At 42.5% G+C, this 20,531-nt stretch overlaps 1 protein-coding gene and 2 long non-coding RNA genes across 10 annotated transcripts in view; 2 read left to right on the forward strand and 1 right to left on the reverse strand.

Annotated features, from left to right (window-relative positions):
• RABGAP1 (RAB GTPase activating protein 1) overlaps nt 1-9,766 on the forward strand; it is a 69,069-nt gene extending 59,303 nt beyond the window's left edge. For all 5 annotated transcript variants that reach the window (XM_062641405.1, XM_062641403.1, XM_062641401.1 and 2 more), the window contains 7 exons: nt 1,270-1,362; nt 2,143-2,253; nt 4,995-5,099; nt 5,584-5,667; nt 6,423-6,494; nt 7,029-7,226; nt 8,033-9,766. In XM_062641405.1, coding sequence (XP_062497389.1) covers nt 1,270-1,362; nt 2,143-2,253; nt 4,995-5,099; nt 5,584-5,667; nt 6,423-6,494; nt 7,029-7,226; nt 8,033-8,155 — 786 coding nt within the window. In that variant the 3' untranslated portion in view covers nt 8,156-9,766. The remainder of the gene's footprint in view (nt 1-1,269; nt 1,363-2,142; nt 2,254-4,994; nt 5,100-5,583; nt 5,668-6,422; nt 6,495-7,028; nt 7,227-8,032) is intronic.
• On the reverse strand, nt 1,578-12,637 carry LOC134175433 (uncharacterized). The gene is made up of 2 exons (XR_009969009.1): nt 12,427-12,637; nt 1,578-3,791 (listed from the first exon to the last, which is right to left on the reverse strand). It is a non-coding gene; the product is annotated as an uncharacterized LOC134175433 (long non-coding RNA).
• A 360-nt stretch (nt 12,638-12,997) lies between these two features.
• The window catches only part of LOC134175284 (uncharacterized), a 73,619-nt gene continuing 66,085 nt past the window's right edge, over nt 12,998-20,531 (forward strand). For 2 of the 4 annotated variants that reach the window (XR_009968956.1, XR_009968955.1), the window contains exons 1-2: nt 13,000-13,039; nt 15,001-15,086. This is a non-coding gene — a long non-coding RNA (uncharacterized LOC134175284). Of the gene's footprint in view, nt 13,040-15,000; nt 15,087-20,531 lie in introns of all 4 variants that reach the window. The other 2 variants (XR_009968954.1, XR_009968957.1) reach the window with 2 other exon arrangements.

Genomic DNA, 20,531 nt, shown 5'->3' on the forward strand with positions numbered 1-20,531 from the left:
GGCTTCATTGTAAGTAAATAATACTGGAGTGCTGAGTAAGAGTAACTTCTGCAGTTGTGATGTGGCTGGACTGACTCCAGGTAAATGTCAGCTGAAGGAGAGTGGAATGTTTCTGTGCAGCCCTCACTAGAGGGAGCCTGGCCACCAGTTTTGTGCTGTTCCTTTCAAGTAAGGTTGTTAATGATAAAACCAAACATAAGAGAAACTAAACATGCTTTCCATTCTGCCTGTCATTTGTGTATGCAGAATTTGTTTAACATGTTTCTTGGAGCCTTTTTAAAGAGGAGACCATAGCCATAGCTTTGTAATTGGTTTGGTTTACTGAAATAATAATAAAGGTCGAGGAGCAGTTTTTAATACTAGAGATTTAATTTAGATGCATACTAGCTTGCATGCGAAATGCCGACAGTGGTCTTGGCATGGTCTGTGCTGCCAAACCATTGTAGCATATGGCACAGTTGGCAGGTGACATCAGGAAAGGTGCTGGCTGGGATCTCATACAGGTTCTCTGTCCCTGTAGGACTTGAACAGTGTGTACAAAATGCCAAATTCAACACCACCATTCTCTCCCTTCTCACAGAAGGGGAAACTGGGACCCTGAGGGAGGCACTTTCCCAGTGTTGTCTGTCAGAGCTGAGGACTGAACTCCAGCCTCTGACTTCCTGGAGCAGCAGGGGACAGAGCATACGTGCCTCTGAGTTGCTGCTGCTTGCTGAGACACCTTGGCAGCTCTGGGACTGGACTGTGCTCTGCTGAGCTTGAGTGACACTAGCAGAAATGTCAGCTGAGCCTGCATTTGCCCTTTCAGCGTTTGCAGACTCATGTAAAGTAAACCAAAGACTTCTGCATGATGATAAATGTTACAGCTGAGAAAGCAGCTGAGGTAACCTCAGCATCGTGCTAGTTCAGAATTCAAACACATCTTGTGGGTTTCAGGGTGATCTGTCCTGTGAAGCCACTGTGGTATTTGGAGCATCAAACATACCTGTGCAGCACTAAGGAAAACTCAAGTAGGATGCTCCTGTGGGTGCCTTTCAAAACCTAGTCTGTGTTCCACAAATGGATCAGAGGAAGGAATGCTTCTGGCATGATATTGAGTGCAATAGAATTTTTTTAGCTTCTCAAGGGTCAGATACTGAAAACTGAGTGAGGATATTGGCTGTGTTTTGTAGAAGGCAAGAGTTGCCTGAAGCTTGTCCCATAACCCTTTGTGAATTGTGTTCTTTTATTGATGTTCTGGGCAGGAACTAATGGGCTGCTTTAATTTAGATTAGCCAGAAGAAACTGAAGAAATATGAGAAAGAATATCATACCATGAGAGAGCAGCAAGCTCAACAGGAGGATCCTATAGAAAGATTTGAGGTAAGGCTTACTGCAGTCTGATTTAACACACAGTGCCTGCAGGAAGTTTCCTACTTGAACTCCTTTGAGCCCATTTCTAGCACTTGGGTACCATGCTGATTGCAGCAAAAGCCATGAACAGAAAGAAAATGCCTAAGTGATTATAACTCTGCCTTCTGCTGATGATAATGCTGCCTTCACTCCTCCCCTTATTTCAAATGATGTTACAGTAAGTATATAAATTAATAAATATTTTATTTATAAAATAAACACAGGAATAAGTTCTATAAGTAAAATTATGCCTATATGGAACAAAGTAACACACACATACATACATTTATATCTTTTAAGCTGAAAACTTTTATGTAAACTTTCTTTACTACCTGGCAGTGTGCTGGTAGTTCTAACAGGAGGCAGAAAATAGAGGGGATTTGCCTGGATCCTCCTCTCTCACCTGTTTCCAGCATGCAAATTCTATTTTGAGCCAAGAAAAGTCAGTGTTTGTAGGAACCTTCTGGCAAGGTATTTATGGCAGAATGATACCTCTGCTATTGCAGCCTTCAAAAGCCTTTCTGGAGCTCAACAGGAGGTAGCTGAGCAGGGTTATTTATACATGGGTTCTTCTCAGGATTACTACTTTATGTTCTTTAATTTTATGTTTCCAATGTAGCTGGCTAGTTTTGTCCTTGCATACTTAAGATGCAAGGTAGGTGTTTGTGCTTCGGCACAGGAAGAATCGTGTTTGAAGACAAAGACCTGGGAAGATCTCGTTCCTGATAATTGTTTGTTTGTTTCCCACAGCGTGAGAACCGGCGCCTACAAGAAGCAAACATGAGGCTTGAGCAAGAAAATGATGATCTTGCACATGAGCTGGTGACCAGCAAGATTGCTCTGCGAAAAGATTTAGACAATGTAAGACACATCTTTACTCTGCCTACTGGAGACAAAGTACTATGGCTGATTCCTCATTGGAGGCTTCATTGGACAGGAGATACATAGAGTATTTTTTGTTTGGGTGGGATAGGATTCTTTCCTCCATGTCCTCATTGCAGACTGATGTCCATGGCAAACAGGACTGGTGACTGAAATACTAGTTACTCTGAAAAGCATTCGAATCAATTTGAGGCAGAGGAGTGGTTCTGAGCCTCTACTTGAGTAGTTGCTTCCTTCTCTGTGTACATTAAAAGGAGGTCTAGCAGGAGCCAAGTCAAATCTTTGAATCGTCGCAGAGTTAATAACATGGATGCTGTTTTCTGTTTGCCTTCCACTGGTATTCTTATGAATAAGACTTCACAGCAGACAGGCTTTTGCAAAGTGCCTCATAAACTTGAAAGCCTGAGTCTGTGTGGCTCTCAGTGGAATCAGGTTCTCAGATAACCTTAGGCAACTCTGAAAATGTTGTTGTGGTTTCCATTTGGCTTGTTGAAATCTGCCCATGTGAACTCATCATCCTGGGTTGTTTCCCAGATCAGTAGAGCTCTCAGGAGGAAACTTTGGGTTTGCTTTGTGTTAATAGGATTTTTTATTAGTAAGCTTGCTGTCCCATTCCCTTCTTTGCATACTTATGTTTGGGAGATTGTATTATGATATGCTTTTTTTTAACAGGATGTGCAGAGACAGACATATCTGGCATTTTCAGTGCCCGTGGTAGGGTAGAACCCATTTAGTCTGTCTGCCTGGGGAGAGGAAGAGTTCAAGTGCTCATGTTTTGCCGTTCTTGTTCTGTACCAAGATAAGTGCATTTCTGAAATCTCAAAGGAAAATGACTTTTCGAAATCATACAGTGCAGGAGTTGACAGGCTTTAAAATGTTTCAGCTTATCTGCTTCAGAGGATTTCAGGTTTCCCATGGCCTCCTGGAACCTTGCTGTTGGAAAAATACTCATAGTACATGTTGACGCCAGTGGGTGAATGTTGTTCTTAATGAGATTTGGTTTATGACTTTCAAGTTTATTACATCTACTGCTCTTTAGTGTTCAAATCTGTGAATCACAGAAGTATGCTCTAGAAGCAGTGTTTCACAGTGCATTGGCTATGTTCATATCCTGTTACCTATGCTTGCTCACTTCATTGAAGATATATCTAGAAGGGTATGCAGCTGCCCAGCAGTTGCACTCATGGGGTGAACTCCTGCAAAAACATGTACCAAAGCAGCTTTTAGTATCAGCTGTTAACTGTTGTTTGTGGCTGCTTGAGCCTGTATGAGACACAGTTATGCTTTTACATCCATTTGTTTAAATGGAGAGGTGGGAGAGGAACAAAATTAAGCCAAATCTTTGAGATGCTTCATTGGATGTATAATAGTCATGCCTTCAAAGATGGTCAATGATGCGGGCAGCATTTGGGTTATCCCCCAGGAGTACATAGGTAGGTTTGATCTACTTTAGGACTCTGATTCATTCGTCTAATTGGATCCTGAACTGATAAGTTTCGTTCTGCAAGCCAGATGTCCTGAAAGAAAAGTACCAAAGGGCATTGTTTAATTCACCTTTTCTAATACCTGCATGGCGTGTCTGAAATCTTGCAACCTAACAGATCAAAGCAAAGCATTTTGAAATAAAATAATTTCCTTAATATCCTTTGCACTAGACCAGAAAATAGGCTTCATTTTCCTCCTGTTGTTGGACTCCCACATCCCAGTTTTCTTTAAAACAGCTTAAAACCAGTGTATAATGAAAAGATGTTCTCTTTGCCTTTGCCATCTGTTTTAAAAGATCAGCAGGACTTTAAGGGACTAAAATCCACTTTTTGATTTTCTTCCCTTTGAAGGGAATTGGTACAGCTGCTTTCTGAAGATTTTATATAGCAGTTGAGTTATTGATCTATTTTTATGTAGAATTCATACACCTATTGGGAAGTACTGCATTGCTGTGTATAAGACAGGAAAAGTGTCTCAACTTTGCAGAGAGAGTTTTCATTTTATAAGGAGCCTGAGATTTTTCAACAATACACCTTTATTCTATAAAAAACCTCCAGTACAAAAGGATTGTGTGGTTTCTGGTGAGACATCTCTTTAAGGAGGAAAGGAGAGAGGGGTCTGACTCTTCCGTTTGCTCTGGCAGCTAAGCTTTTTCATTCAGTATTTCCTGGGTGATACAACAAAGATGGTATCACATCCATTGGTAGGTGTCACAGATTTCTGGAGGCTTTTTTTAATGTTCTATTTTTCGTTAATCCTGTTTTCATTGCAAGGCTGAATGTCTGCAAATCGAACTTGGGTCTAAGCTGGCTCTAGTCTTTTCTGGATCTTGCACATTGTGAGCTGTTCTGTGACTTGTCTTCCAAATGTGTTGGTCAACTTCCAGTCTGGATGAGAAAAACTTCTTTCTGTTATTGGATTTCTTTGGAGCAATCCCTACTCCAGTTTTGCTAACTCTAAGCATGGAATTCAAGGAGTTTTGGAGCACTGGAATGTAGTGGTAGAATTCTGTTAGTTCTGATTTGGTGCTGCTTTGCCATTGCAGACGGTAAGTTTTAGAAAAAGAATGTTAAGAATAATGTTTTATTGTTATTAATAACAATGAACAGGCCCTTAATAAGAATGAAAGAGCTGCAGTCTTGGCTGTGCCCTACTGCAGCCTGAGCCGGTGGCTGCACAGCAGCTTTGGTACAGCAAGTGCCCCTCTCAGTGCTGTACTCCGCTCTTCGTTTCAGGCGGAGGAAAAGGCAGATGCTCTGAATAAGGAACTGCTAATGACCAAACAGAAGCTGATTGATGCAGAAGAAGAAAAGAGGCGCCTGGAAGAAGAATCAGCTCAGGTCAGGGGCATTGCTGTCATTTTCACGTTTCTGTGCAGTACACATTTATAAAAATGAAATAACAAGTGTGGGAAGGGCTTAGCGTTCTAAGCCATGTTTGTCCCTCTTCTGTAGTGTAAAGGATGTCACCAAAGCAGGATTCTTCACCTTCCTGCAAGGTGCTTCATAGGGCAGTGAATTTTTAACTTGAAATCACGAAAGCACAAACTGTGCCAGAGATTTCTGCACAAAGAGGCAGAACAGGACTTCGGCTGTCAGCACTCTTCTTTTATACCTTCTTCTCTAAGCTAGTCAGCGTTTCTAATAGTGATGGCCACCTAAGTTAAGCTTTTCCTTGCCTGCATGGCGCTGAGCAAGACCATTGTTACCTCGGGTAGAGGTACAGCAGTGAGGTTAAGGAGGAGTTAAATACCACCTGGGTATTTTTTAAATTTATGTATTTTACAAATATATAAACATTTTCCTTTATTTTTTCGTTTCCCAGCTGAAGGAAATGTGTCGTAGGGAACTCGATAAGGCAGAGTCAGAGATCAAAAAGAACAGTTCTATCATTGGTGACTACAAACAGGTAAGTCCAACCTAATGATGATGTGGTTCGCTACCAAATTGTGAGATTTGCTCAGGTATTTTAGGAGATTTCTGTGTCATGCATTCGAGGAGACATTTTAGCTACTTTAAATGGGAAGCTTGTTCTCTTTGCCCCGATGTATTTGTAGGTCATCAGTCACCACAACCTCAGTTGTAACCTAACGTTGTTCAAATGGGCTGGTGTACATCAAAGGTTCACCTCATTCACCAAAACAGTGTTCCAGCTTCCTTCCTTCAATCAGATAATAACTGCACTTAGGAAACAAAAAGATGCCTTTTTGCTGTCAAAGATTTTTGCTTTGGAATTCAAGCATTAGGTATCATGGGAGCAAATTCATCTATCTTTTTAGTGGGCCTGTAACCTTCAGAACATTCTGAAGTCTGCATCACACAGGTCTCGAGGAATGAACTGGGTTTTTTTTTCTATTCTGGCTGTCTTTGCCTCGTTATTCTACCCCAGAGGCAACAGAAAGAGTCTTTTCTGGCTCCTTTAAGCAAGGCTAAACTGCTAATAATTTGTGTTGAAACTGCACCTTTTTCTGTGGGCATAGAAGAATATGTAGAGAATGAGAATATGTACAATGAGGCAACGTAATGCAGCATCCCAATTTTCCTGGCTAAGAGCCCTCAGACTGTCTATGTTAATATTCCTGTAGCATTTAGCTGTGCTTTAGCATTCATTTGGGAGGGAATTTACATTTATAAATGGTGTGGTAACATGATTTTGCTTGTCAGATTTGTTCCCAGCTGAGTGAACGACTGGAAAAGCAGCAAACAGCAAATAAAGCTGAAATTGAGAAAATACGGGTAAGAGACCAGATAGAGCCACAGTTACAATGTTTAAATCTCTTAGTAACATTGTAACAGTGAGCACAAAGTTTATTTCATTACTAAAATGGGAGTTGAAAGAGAGTTCCTTTGTGACTTGGGGGGTGGTGCCTTGGAGAAGAGATGAGTAACTGTCCGCTCTCTCCCATGTTGTACTGGCTACATACTAATGTCGATGCTGGGCAACAGTAACTTAATTTTTTGAGGGGTCTTTTTTATCTGAAGGAGATTTCTCTGTGACTGTCTTTTACCATGAAGTAATACATAGGTAGTACAGAGCCCGTTATTGTAGCAATAGAGTGTTACCAACAGCACAGCAGTGTTCCCAGAGCCCATCAATCTGGGGGTCCAGGAGTTCCTGCTTGACTGTACTGGCCCAGAAGTTCCTGAGTTTGCAAGTCATCAGTGGTCCCTCGTGTGTTGTGCTGCTCTTCCAGAGCAGAGGCAGGACAAGGCTTTGATCCTAGCACCAGCACTTCAATGCAGGCGCTCACAATCAGCTGTTTGCTTTAGCAAAAAGTGGATGACTGCGAGCACTGCCGCGAGTTCTTCAACAAGGAGGGCCGGGTGAAGGTTGCCAGTTCTGCCAAGGACGGTTCAGACGAGGACACAGATGAGGAGAAGGAAACACTGAAAAACCAGCTGAGGGAAATGGAACTTGAGCTGGCCCAGACCAAGTTGCAGCTTGTGGAGGCGGAATGTAAAATACAGGTAATGCTCCAGAGGTTCATTTTGTAGCCTGCAGGGGATGTCTGCCTTCCTAGAAAAACTTGTCTGTTGTAGAGGGGTTGGAACAGAGCCTGTTGGTTGAAGCTGTAACCTGCTATTTCCTGTATGGGTTATTTAACCAAACACTGGATCTGAAACTTTGTGTATGCAGACAAAATAATTGAAATTGCATGAGCTGTATTTACCAGCTACTACAGCTTCCAGACATCTGCCTGGCTGCAGTGCAGCACTTACTGACTGATCTTCTGCAACTTCTTGGAAGAAATCCAAGCTCTGACAAAGTACTGAATCATGCATTTCTTTATCTCGCAGTCAGTGTTAAATGGAGAAGTAACATGTCACAGATGTTAGACATGTTTCTGAAAACATGAGTGGTAAGCTCTCCAGGTATTTCAGGTATCTGTGTAAAATATGACAACATTGTTGGTTCTTTCAGCCTAAAACTGGCATGTCAGTGCTGCTTGTTCACAAGAAAGGTAAAAGTTAGTTTGTGGAAAGTCCACTTCCTGTGGGAATAGCTCCTTTTAGACAGGAAAGAATTAAAGGGTTTGGATGTAGTGAGGAAAGCTGAGTGTTTCACCAAGGGCAATGACACACATCTTGGTTTGCTCTTCAGAGGGTTGGGGTTTTTTCCCCTCATCAGTTTGTTGTGCTTCATTATGTAAGACTTGTTTAGCTTCTAAAGTGGCCAACAGATTGTAGATGTTCTAGAGCCTTCTAAGTTTAACTCATACAACCTTATGCTGTGAATGCACCACAAATTACTGAAATGGCTCTTCTGTTTGCAGGATTTGGAGCACCATTTGGGTCTGGCATTGAATGAAGTACAAGCTGCGAAGAAAACATGGTTCAACAGAACAATAAGCTCTATAAAAACAGTGACTGGAGTCCAAGGAAAAGAGACTTGTTGAAAAGCAGTTCTGTCAAACACACCTTCTTAACACAACACCTTTTGTTGCCTTCCTTGGCCAGATGTTTAATTCTGTGACATGAGAGGACCAGAATGTAAATAAAATACAAACACAGCATGTCGGGATTTCAATAGGTCAGTGAGAAAGAGGATGGAAACACGAAAGGTTTTATTGCTAGACATGGGCTCTTCATACTACTGATATTTAACAGGTGATGTAGCTAGATTGAAGCTCTTCAGAGAAACACTCCATTCTGCGGTCTGGCTGGAGGCTTTTCACAGACTAGGTACGAGAACTTACCAAACCCTAACTGTTAAGTTTACATATGATAGGTTTTTTTACAGTTATAACCTTTTTTAATATTTTATTTGAAAGGAAAAGTGTCACTAACAAAGTAAAAAGAGAAAAAAATTAAAAAAAAAGGAAAAAAGGAAAAAAAAAAGACCAAAAAGAGCCAACTTTAGCAAGAACTACATCAGTGCCAGAAAGCAGTCCCCAGAGGTAGGATATGGAGAGTAGGAGGTGACATGTTTTGCTTTATGAATGGGGATGATTTCAGCATTCCTGTCGAGCAACCCCACTTTGTTTTAGTAGAAGCAGCATCCATCTCTCTGTGTTTGGCATTTCTTTCTGTTACTTATCAATTCTATGCAACTCTGGGCTTTTTTGGCATGGGCTGCCAAACAAATTCACAACCTGAGGCTGGGAGACATGTCTAAGTGCTACACAAGAATAATCTGAATTCTTGGCAGATTTCCGTTTCACTTCTGTGTCATATTGTTTGATCCACATATCAACAAGCGTTACAATCCCCAGCACCAGGACTGCTAAAAAGTACTGATTATGTGGATGGTCTGACATTGAATTGAGTCTTTTTGTTTGTTTTTTGTCAGGTTTTTTGTTCTTTGTTTGTTTGTTTTTACCTGGCTGTAGCAGGCCTTCTGCGAAGCTCTGAGAAAGCTTCCAGGATTTAGTTTTGCACATAGGTATGAATGGGACAAAGAAACAATAAACTGAGATATATATGAGGCAAAAATCACTGCGTGAGTGTAGCTGCGAGCATCTCTAGCTGTCCAACTCGCTTCCCTGGTAACATGTTCCAAGGTTGTGTAGGTCATTCTTCACGCTCGCTGCAGTTGCACTAATAGGTGCTAAACGTGCTTGGATTTCTTACTCATTGGATTGTATTGAGTTCTCACCAGAAAGCTGTAGAATGGAGTTTTGCACCTTGTAATTTTTTTAATTTATGATGGTTTGTGTTATGCTGAAGTATCTATTGCATCAGTGGATAAATTTTGTGTGCAGTGTGAGTATAAGCTGGTAACAATAAGAGGCACTGGTTTGTATATAAAGATATTTGGTTTATTTTGTATTTCTACCTTTTTCTTGTTTACTGTACTAATGCTAGCTAATGTACTCTGTAACTACAGAATAGAACATGCTATGTCCAAGCTTTTTTCCTTAACTCCATACATTATCTCTATTGTTTAATACCAAAAAAAAAGAATTACTGTAACTCCATCAATATTAGATGCGTGGACATTGTGGTAGCATAGTTGCAGTGTGTATACTTTATGAATTGAAATATAAACTAGTAAAATTGTATAACTATTTTGTTGTTTCTTTTCATTTTAACAGGAAACTCATTAAATATTTTGCAATATAAAACTAATTCTCTTCTTCAAGTAGAAGCAGTAGCATCTGCAGGCTTCTTCAGACTTGAAACTATAGTCGTGCTGCAAAGGGCTTTGCTAAAATAGTCTGCATATTCTCAGTGTTGCCAACACTGCTTATGTAATAAAATGTAGGGTTTGGTTTTGGGGGGAAAAAAAAAGAAGAAACTGCAGAAATGACCTCATGCAGCTTGAGCCTGTGACTCAGTATTCCTCAAAAATGTCCAATTTAGAACATCTTTTTCCCATGGCCCTCCAAATTCTGCTTGGATCTGCAAAACAAATGTAGGCTAGCTCTGCTTATCATCATCAGTAGCAAATCCTGTGGGGTCAAGTGTCATTCACGTCATCTTCACTATGATTCTGTAGTCAGAGCTGAACCGGGGGTTGAGCGGTGCAATGGGGCGGCTGCACTAACTGGGTCAGTGCGGCACAGGCTCCCATGCCTGCCTGTGTTCTGCAGAGATAACAAGAAGTAAAAATGTGGTTTTGTCACCAAAATGACTAAAGGTGACTTTAAGCAGCCCTGCTCCAGGAGGCTGTTATCACGCTGTCACTTCTCCAACCATACTTTTGCCCTAAGTGAATGGCATTTTAAGGTTGTGCATAGTCTCTGCTGCCTTGTCTTTCAGAGAGGTGCGTCCCTTGGTAGCTTCAGCTCTGCAGTTCCTCAGTAATTACAACTTCTGGAGAAAGTTTGAAGGTAAATAAGGGAGAAGAAGAAACAACCCAAGGCCAAAGCACTTCATCCACTTGTCTGCCCCAGAGGGGGTGGGAAAGACCAGGCTGGATGAGGCCTTGGGTGATATGGTTTAGCGTGAGGTGTCCCTGCCCATGGCAGGGGGATTGGAACTAGATGATCTTAAGGTCCTTTCCAACCCTAATTATTCTATGATTCTAAGTTCACTATTACACTATTTAGAATATGAAAGGACCTTAAGATCATCTAGTTCCAAGCCCCCTGCCATGGACAGGGACATCTCACACTAAACCATATCACCCAAGGCCTTGTCCAACCTGGTCTTGAGCACTGCCAGGGATGGAGCATTCACAACCTCCCTGGGCAACCCATTCCAGTGCCTCACCACCCTAACAGGAAAGAATTTCCTCCTTATATCCAATCTAAACTTCCCCTGTTTAAGTTTTAACCCATTACCCCTTGTCCTATCACTACAGTCCCTAATGAAGAGTCCCTCTCCAGCATCCCTATAGGCCCCCTTCAGATACTGGAAGGCTGCTATGAGGTCTCCACGCAGCCTTCTCTTCTGCAGGCTGAACAGCCCCAACTTCCTCAGCCTGTCTTCATAACTTCCCTCTTTCCTTCAAAACTGAGGTACTTAAAGGGAGGAGAAAAGTTGCTTTATTGTTCATATCTCTTCCACTCTCTAAGTAAGCATGACCTCAAAATTGCATGCAGCATATACTCATTTTAGTGTAGACATGGAATATACATATGAGAAGCTAACTGCTGCACAGCATTTTATACAGAACATTTTATAGTCCCTTTCCAGTCGTTATGGATTATTTGAGAGCTCAACTTGAAGGATTTTGATGCTCAAAAATAAATATTACCAATGTATTTCACATCTGTCTCCATCTGAAATATCCACAGCTAATTAAGGAAAAGGAATCCTGTGCTGAGAGACACATCTTTTGAAACGCAGTTACGTGGGAAGCACAAGGAAGCAGGTCATTTCTGTGATGAGGAGGACGAATTTGCAGGTGTGCAAGACTAAGTAAGGTAAAAGAGAAAAAAGACTTTGAGTCTGTGCTGCTATAAGCACCAGTATTTTACAGATCTGTAAGCAAGGACTGAGTGTATCTGGGAGCATTTCTAGCATTGATAAGATGGTTATTTGCTGCTCATCAATCACCTTCCTTTCTGTTCAGAGATGCCTCTCAGCTGGCTTTGTGCATTGAACTCAGTACAAGTGCCACTCTGCTGATGCCAAGTGTTCAGTCTCATGCGCTCCAGGCTCCAGCTTCCTAATGCTTTGTGTGCTTGTGCTGCATCACGAAGTTCCTGTGGCCTCATAGAGTGGTATTTCTAGTGTTACAATCTCCATTTTGCTGCAGAACTTGGCTGCTCAGGGCCTGCAGCTGGAAGTGGGTATCACAGATCTATTGGAAAGTTTTACCCCGAAGCATCGCTGGTAAAGCCTCCTTGGAATTTATATAACTGCCTCCTGGACTTTTTTTAGCTGCCCTTCTTATCCATGGCAGTGCTATAAAGTTCCTGTTATCAAGAGGAGGATTTCATCTCCATCTGTTCAACAGCTTGGCTCGCGTTCATCCTGCCTAACTTTAGACACTTCAGAGGTGCCTAACGTAAGAGCTTAATCCAGCAAGGTTTTCAGCCCTCAGTGGCTTACCCGTCAAACAAGGAGCCTAATGCAAGGCAAGCACCTAAACTGAAGGTCCTTCTTAATAAAAAATAACTAAAATGTGGTGTATGTGTGCACAGCAAGGATTGTTTTCTATTATTTTTTTTCCTCTATATCCCCCCCCCCTTTTTTTTAATTGTGCAGGATTATTCCTTGTGTGTTACCAGTCCAGGCCTCTGCATACAAACCCCTTCAAATCCTGCTAAGAATTTACTGCTGTGTCCATAATGACTCTGAGGAATGAGGATTTGATTGTGCTGTGTTTTCTGCATGCTAATGAAACGGGACAAGCATAATCCTGTCCTGACGGCTTTTCCTTTAGGTTAATCTGGCCGCGCAGCTGCAGTCCTTTTACAGCAACGGCAAGGAAAAGCCTCGACTGCCAGACGAGCATGACTGCCCCTGTTAAGAAACCATGTTAGTGGGCATGACACTGAAAGTCAAGTGTTTTCTGACACGTTTTAAGTCCTCGGTGAACACGAGATGAACGGAACTCAGCTGGCTTTGAGGTTTAACATGCGGTCACTGCGGCTGATGTAGCTGAGGAGGGGCCGTGCTCCCAGCACGCACCCCTCGTATCTCTCTTCACGCCACAAGACACTGGGCCCGCGGCCGCCTCACAGCTACCGCCTCTCTGAGGCGTGGGGGGCGGAGCCGGAGGCCCCGAGCTCTCTGATAGGCTGGCCGTGCTGATTGACAGCAGGAGTAACCTATGAGAGATGACGCCTCGCGCGGCGGGCGTTAGGCGTCGCTCGCGACAGCCTCTCCGCGGCGCCATTTTGTTTACTGGACGCTTCGTGGAAGGCGAGGCGCGACGCGACGCATCGGTGAGGGCGCGGCGCTGAGGGAAAGGGGCTGTGGGGAGGCGGGTGGTGCCGGCTGCTGAGCCACCCCTGATCTTGTTTTTAGAGGGGAGCAGAAGGGTTCAGTGTGGCGGTTCCCCCATGGCACCTGTGTGGGATCTCCTCAGCGGACATCTGCGCTGCTGTGTGCTGCTGTCTGGAGAGCGCTGAAATGCTCAGAAGAAAATGTTAATTGCTGGAGGTTGATAATGAGGAAAACCTCTGCTGAACTTGGTAGTGTGTTGCCTTTGTGGAGATGTCAATTTCCTGACAGTTTCCATGGCATTTAAATAGTCTCTTTTTTGCCCTTTGGAGACAACAGTGTAGGCCCCTCAGGTTGAGGAAGGTGGCAAGTGCTCCTCCTGTGTAGCATCAGTACCTGTTACTCTAGTGGGTAATTTTCACGCCAGCTTGTTACAGATACAGATAGGTTTGTGCCTTTCTTGCGCCAGCTTTGCTGAGAGGTGAATTGAGGCCTCCTGAAGTGGAAAGCTTTGAAATAGGATGTGAGAACTCATAAAGCACTGTGCACTTGAACAGTCTGATCTGTAATGTGATGCATGGCTGCCTTGTACCTTTTACCCCATGGAGACCCGGCACAACAAGAGGCCGATCAGGTCACTAACTGCTGAGTAGGTTAGGGCAGTCCGTTCCTTCCTCCTCCCTGCTCTAGGCTCTGCTGAGCATTGGTTGTATTCTGATGCTGGAGGTACAAGAAGCTTCAGTAATGAAACAAAATCGGCTTCCATAAATCTTAGACTCACTGAGGTGTAATGCTTGTGTAGATGCATAAAAGGAAGCTATTTGTGTACTAATGGAGCTACTGGACAAAAAAAAAACTATTATAGTTTATGTGTTTACATGTGAAATGCATACAAATGTATTTGCATAAGGTGAAAAGTACTGTAAATAGAACTTTTCAGATTTCTGCTCCTGAAGATAAGGAGTTATTTTCAGATAATGAGGAGATAATGAGTTATCTGACCTCCCCCTCAGGATTCCAGGAGCAGTTTTCTACCCAATTTTGAGAAATGTCTTGCATTTTTGACTGAGTAATTATATTAAAGAGTTTGGCCTAAATTGGCATGGATGGAGTTGCTGCAGATGGCACTGTAAAAGTCCTGGACCCTGCAAGATGTCTAAAGAGCGATGTTAAATAGCAGGGTTCTTAACAGAAATCATCTTTGTTGAATGATCTTTTAATGGTAAATTAAGTGCTCTCTATACTTTGCGAGAGCTAAAATCTATTTTAATAAAATTCAGCAATTAGGTAATTCAAGCAATGAATTAATAAAGACAGACTCTGTCAGGATGCCAGATAGCATCCAGCCAGAAATGCAGATTTCAAGATATTTCTTTTTGTTCTGTCTTATTCTTCCTACATGTATTATTGAGTCTGCTTGGCATGTCATATTAATTCTACATATTCTGGAGTGGAGGTAAAGAAAGAAAACGTTTGCAGGTGCATTTCATGCAGGTGCATGTTGTACTTTGGTATTTTTTGCCTCAGGACACTTGAACGTGTGCTGAGTTACTGCTTGTCTAATGATTAACTCTATGAGGCCTAAGCCTCCAGTTTTGCTAAAAAGCACACTCTGATGAGTATATTCTGTTGTATTAGGTGCAGATTTACAGTGTGGTAGAACTGATCTAATGATCAGGCTGCACTAAGAGGTCAGTCCTCTCCCAGGTGAACATTGTCACTGGCTTCTAGTGATATCTGTCTGCGTGCACCAGTGCTCGTGTGAGAGGGGCAGGTCTGCAGCCAGCCTGAGGGTCAGTTGCTCTGGAGTCACATCCTTAGTTTGCAGCGGTAGGGGCAGAGTAGTAAAGTTTTACACTTTAGGCTCTACTTAGTCCAGTGGGATTAACTGGAGCATCTTAAAATGGTTTTGCAGTAAAGACATCCTGTAGCTCTATTGTTATGACTCTTCCTTTTGCTGTAGACAACTCTGGTACTTTAATGCTGCTTTGCACTTTTTATAATGAAAAGGTTTTGTGGTAACTCTGTTGTGAGCTTGATTTTCTGTAGGTAGGTGATGTAGAAAAGCTGCTGAGTGGGTTTTTCTTGGAGATAAACTATTGCCAGTTGAGTTTTTTCTAAGAGAAGGGTGTGCCATAAGCTCTGTACTAAAAAGTACTCTGAAATAGATGTGGGTGACACATGACACAATGAACTGTGTCTTCCAGATATGCCTCACTATTTATTTTGTGGTTTATGATTTTCCTTTGCTTTGGGATGGGAGAAGGAGGAGCATGTACCAGCATTCCGGATTGATGCTGTCTTGGTGCTGCAGTGCTGACATCAGAGGTGTTTGCCCTCGGGTGCCAGTTGCCATGGGCTTTCAGAATAATGGCTTGCACTGGCTTGCCAGCAGAGCACCTGGTAGTGCCTTAGAATATTCTTCTTACAAATTGAGCAGCGTTTAGTTCAGACCAGCAATAAAACTGCTTAAACAAGTAGTTACCTGACTAGAGCATTCCATGTAATTCTGTTACGAGTCTTCTCTGAAAGCTGTGTTTTGTCCTTGTACAGAAAAGATCTGCTAGGAGGAAGTATAGTAAAATTCAAGCATGTGTAGTAAAACAAAACATGCTGGAAGTAAATCTGTGGGATGTTTTTATAATACATCTTGAACTTGGTTGAAAGTACTTGTAAGTCTTTGAGTTACTCTCTTGCTTTTCTAATACTTGTTAAGATATGATCTATAGCAAACTTTATAGCAAAAGTTCATCACATAATAGTGAAAAGTTTCTCAGAATATGAAAACTGTGGGTTACTTAAAATGTTAGGGCAGAAGTGGTTTTTATCAGCTTTATTGACTTTAGTGACAGTTGGGGGTGATGTGACAGTTTTTCCTTTGCTATACCATGGTTTCACCTTGTGGGCCTTCACTGTGCAGCTTAAATCTATACATTGCTCTCTCTGGAGGGGATGACTATTCAGAACACAGGTTGTTTTATAGAAGTGAGCACACTGTTCTAGTTATCATGTTGCAGAGGTTCACCATGGTCAATAGCCTGTGTGACAAAAGTAATGATTTTTAGGAAGTTTCTGCAGTGCTTCAGATGCAATCACAGCCATTCCAGACTCAGACTCCATAAAGTGTGGAAGTTATGAGATTTGCAGACTGCCAGATATGAGCAGAAGCCCTCATCGTGCAGGGTGTACAGTCAGAGTATACCATGAATACATAAAAGCTGTGTGTTTAAACTCCCTGCTGTGAGCATCTGTTAATGCATAGAGGTGCCTGTGTGATCCAGGGTAAAGGGTAACCTTGGAGCCACAGTCATAAATGAATGTTGGGAGGTGACACTCGAATGACTCCTGATGGGGTTTTCTAATCTGTCTGGCCAGTTTATCTCACTGCCCTGCAGATTCCATTCAATTTCTGTGCCTGAGAAAAGGTAGTAAAATACTTGCTGACATGAGACTGCGTGCTGTGCCACTGTCATCTTTCATGATGTGAGCAGAGGGGTTTTATCAGTTCTTTTAAGAATACCACAGAAAACCACTGTGGTTTTGGCACTGTTCTTGGCTGACAGGAAAAGAGGGAAGTGGCTTAATGGCTTCCGTGCCCTGAAGGCTTATGCTAGTTTAAAGAAATGGTTTTATGGTAATTTAATACTTGTGAGTGGATTAGAAAGAGGTGGAGAATGAAGGCTTGTTACAGTTGTGTACTCTATATTTGAGCTCTCCACCTACCCAGGGCATGGTGGGGCTGCTGCTGCATAATCCCATTAAGAATCACTTGTGGAACAAGATCTCATCCAGTATGGTGGGGAAGGGGTGGCATTTCTAAGATATAACTGAGTCTCCCTAAGGTGTTTTTTGCATGGTGTGGTAGAAGACCCAGCATGTTAGAGGAGCTCTGGAATCCTGTGCCAGACCTATGAATTATGGATGAGATGTCTGCTGCTAGCACAGACACAAAGAGCAAACCGTGGAGCTCCTGGGTGCCTTCAGTCTCAGCATTACAGTAACTGGCTGTTTTTAGAATCCACAAGCAGCACAACAGCCTGCTCTGATCAGTGAAGGTCAGTTACAGGTGCTGCTCCCTTCTGTGGTTAGGACAGAGTGAGGAGTCCAGTAAAAGTAGCATAACTGGGAAGTTCTAAATTATGTGCATGGCTTCATTCATTTGTAATCAGTGAGAATAATTTAGTGTACTTGAATTTAGTTTGTTTGTCATCTTTCACCTGACACTGCTGCGTGTTTCTGATCTGGGATATGCTCATCTGGCTGTACTGGTTTCTTTGGGGTTTTTAATTTAGTTATTTTTTGCAAGGGAGGGAGTTGTCTTTTGCATTGGCTGTGTGATTTTTAATTTGTTCCAGTATTAAAATAAGCCAGCTCATTGTCCCAGACAAGTCTGAATAGTCCATGTGCCTTTTGTACATAGCAAGCAAGGTGAGAAATTGAGTATAAAATATCCTGAGATAGCTGCTTGAACATGCATCACGGTCTTGGCAGACCAGTTCCATTGTGCTTCTATCAGATGCTTCAAAGCAGATGCCTCCCTTAAGGAGCTTTGTGGTTATTACCCTCAGCTATATGTAGAACAAAATTTACAGAACAAATGATTGGACTAATGACAAGGAATCTGTGATAGTGCTTTTTCTGTACAGGTCAGCCAGAGGTGCGAGGGACAGACCCTTTTTTGTAACCATGGCATCACTGCAATGGTTTATCGCTTCCAACTCAAAGTGCTAAGCTGTTGTGTAGGGAAGATCCCACCCCTCAGCCAGGAAGGGTGCAGGCAGGGCTCTGCCTGTGCTCTTGCCAAGATGAAATGGAATTGCCTGGAATGAGGTCTGGTGGTTGAGGCTTGCAAACTGGCTCTTGGCTTGTTCTGGAAGAGCACCTTTCTTCCCAGATCGCATGGAAACGGAGTCCTCAAAGTCAGTTTGGAGCAGTTTTTTGCAATTTGCCTTAATTTTCTGGGGATTTAAGCCTTGAATCTTAACCAGCATAAGGAAGGTTTTTGCAATAACTATTAATAGAAGATGGAGAAAGCTCTCCTCACCCTTCTTCCAGTCACTGGGATTTGCTCTCATTTTTGTTTTTCAGGTTTATTTATTCACACCCTAAACTAAGGCACTCATAGACCTCTGCAGTTCCCAGGCTGCAGACAGTTCTGTGTCTTCAACATGTAACACCATCTTTCTCAAAACCAGGATAACTGCCTTGTGCGATGCAACCACTGTCCACATGCTTACTATGTGCTGTATGCAAAAATCTTGTTGCTTCCTCAAGACCTGTAGTGTCAGCAATAAAGGAGTTTGGGTGGAACTGCTTTGCAGGTCAACCTAATTTGATTTACTGGGCTATAGTTTGCCATCTTGTCCTGTTTCAGCCTTCCCTCTTCTCCTGGAATCAGAAGTTACTCAGATTTTTAAAATCTCTTTGACTAAATCCTAACCAGCAGGGCTGAGTCTGCCTTTTCCTGCAAGCAGGAGATCTCATCTTTGGTTATCTGTTGGCATCTAAGCACGCATATGAGAGGGTGAGAGGGAAGTGTTATTTGTGTTGGGCTATGTGACCTTTTTTTGAGATTCAAATGCCTTTCTAGATTTTTGTTTTGTGCCTGGAGCAAAAAGGGCCTTTTTGTATTATTTTAACAAGAGTACACACAGCCTTCACAAATAAATATGCTGAAATATATAGCCCAAAGTGAAGATTAATTCAAGGCCTTGAAAGCGTTAGCAGCTCAAGTTTCTTCCAGTTGAATGTAGCAAGGATTGGGGTTACAAAAAGGAAGGAAAATTTACAGCTTAGCAAATGGGAAAGAGAAGAATTCTTTCTAGCTGACTTGCTGGAACTCAAATCCTGCAGCAAACAACTGAAGTCAGCATTATGTTGTGAGCAATCAAGAGAGGTGACACCCCTATTCTTGCAGAAAGAGGGGTGCTGTTCATGAAGAATTTGTGCTAGTTTAGCAAAGGGGACGTGTCTGGTTTATTGAAGGCTTGCCGCGTTAAGGATAGGTAATAGTCAAGCAAGTGTAAAGTGCCAGCAGGGAGTTGTGCAGCGGAGATGGAGATCCCTCTCATACTGGGGAGACTCTTGTATTAGGTACTTGATGGGGGAACTGAAGGGGAGTGCAGTAGTCTGTGGGACACATTTTGAGCATGAAATTCACATCACCACAGCTGGCATCCAGTGGTCAGTTTTGTAATCTGGTTCTGGATTTACTCTTTGTGGAACAATAGGAATTGATCCCATGCTGAAGTCTTTAACTAATAGTTGTCACCCAGTTAGCAGTCCTGTGGCAAGTTGGGTGTGGTTTGGTCTGTCATGCATCTAAGTGTTCACAAACCTAAATGCTGACATACTGCTTCTGATACAGTTTTTTTTGGAAGAAAGCCTGGAATCATCAACCATTTATAAGTCTTGTGGAAGGTTGTCTGTGAGCCTGGGGAACATAGATGTCCTTGTTTGAGATACTGTTAAATATCCTACTTTTCTTTTGAAAGTAGACCTTTATTTGCCCTCTGCATTAACTGCTTTTCCTTACCATTTTGCAAGTCTCTTAAAACAGACCAGCATCAAAGTAGACCAGTGTGAGGGATGGTTTATTGCTTGCTGTACACAGGCCAGAGGTGTGCTTTTGAGTAAGTAAGAGCTTTTGTCCGCCCTCACTGTCCCAAATGTCTGTTACAAAACCTTGCATTTGGGATCTGTTGTTTATTCATGAAAAAAAGGAACTGACATCTTGATAAATCAGGCTGCTGAAATTAAGAGAAAGTAGGACATGAAACTTCCATTGTTTGGTATTGTGTGTTTATTGTAAAGTGAGACTAGAGCCAGTTCTCTGATTTTTTTTTTTTTTGGCCGGCTTGGAGATGCAGCAGTTCTTTGCATGTGGAAGTGACAGGCTGCTTGTTAGTTTCATGAATATCACTCACTAAATATTTTTTTTCCTACTTTCTCTCTGAACAAATAAACGTTTTCAAGGTGCTTTGATTACAGCAAGATGAACTGGGCATCCTGCTTTGTAAGCAGATGGCTCCTTTTGCATGGATCCCTTCAGTACTGTGCCAGTGAGGGATGGGGCTGGAGTGGCCAAGCAGTGTTGGGAGGGGCCTGGAAATGATGAAGGGGCTTTCTGTTGCAGATTTCACTGCATGCATTCATCTGCAGGTTGATAGTGAGAGATGCTGCAGTGTGCTGAGAAAAAGTAGACAAAACTAGGAATTGTCTGGAGATTTGGAGGCGGTGGTGGAGAGAGGCGGTAACGATAGTGAATACAAGGGGCCACACGTGGCAGCTTCCCTGTTCTCCCAAGCAAGACACAGCGTGTCTGGGCAAGTTTAGGTTAGCTACAGCATGAAAGGAATAAAACTTAAGTAGGAGATGTCCAGCAGTGAAAAGGACATGCCAACCTCCTTTATCAGTCTAGACTGGGTATTGTGTTACTCCTCCCATGCACTGCTCCCTTATCTACCCCTTGTCTCATTCCTGTGAGGCCACAGA

Source organism: Pezoporus occidentalis, unplaced genomic scaffold, assembly GCF_034315485.1.
Source record: "Pezoporus occidentalis ecotype Australia unplaced genomic scaffold, CSIRO_AGI_Poc_V1 ctg68, whole genome shotgun sequence".
NCBI lineage: Eukaryota > Metazoa > Chordata > Aves > Psittaciformes > Psittacidae > Pezoporus > Pezoporus occidentalis.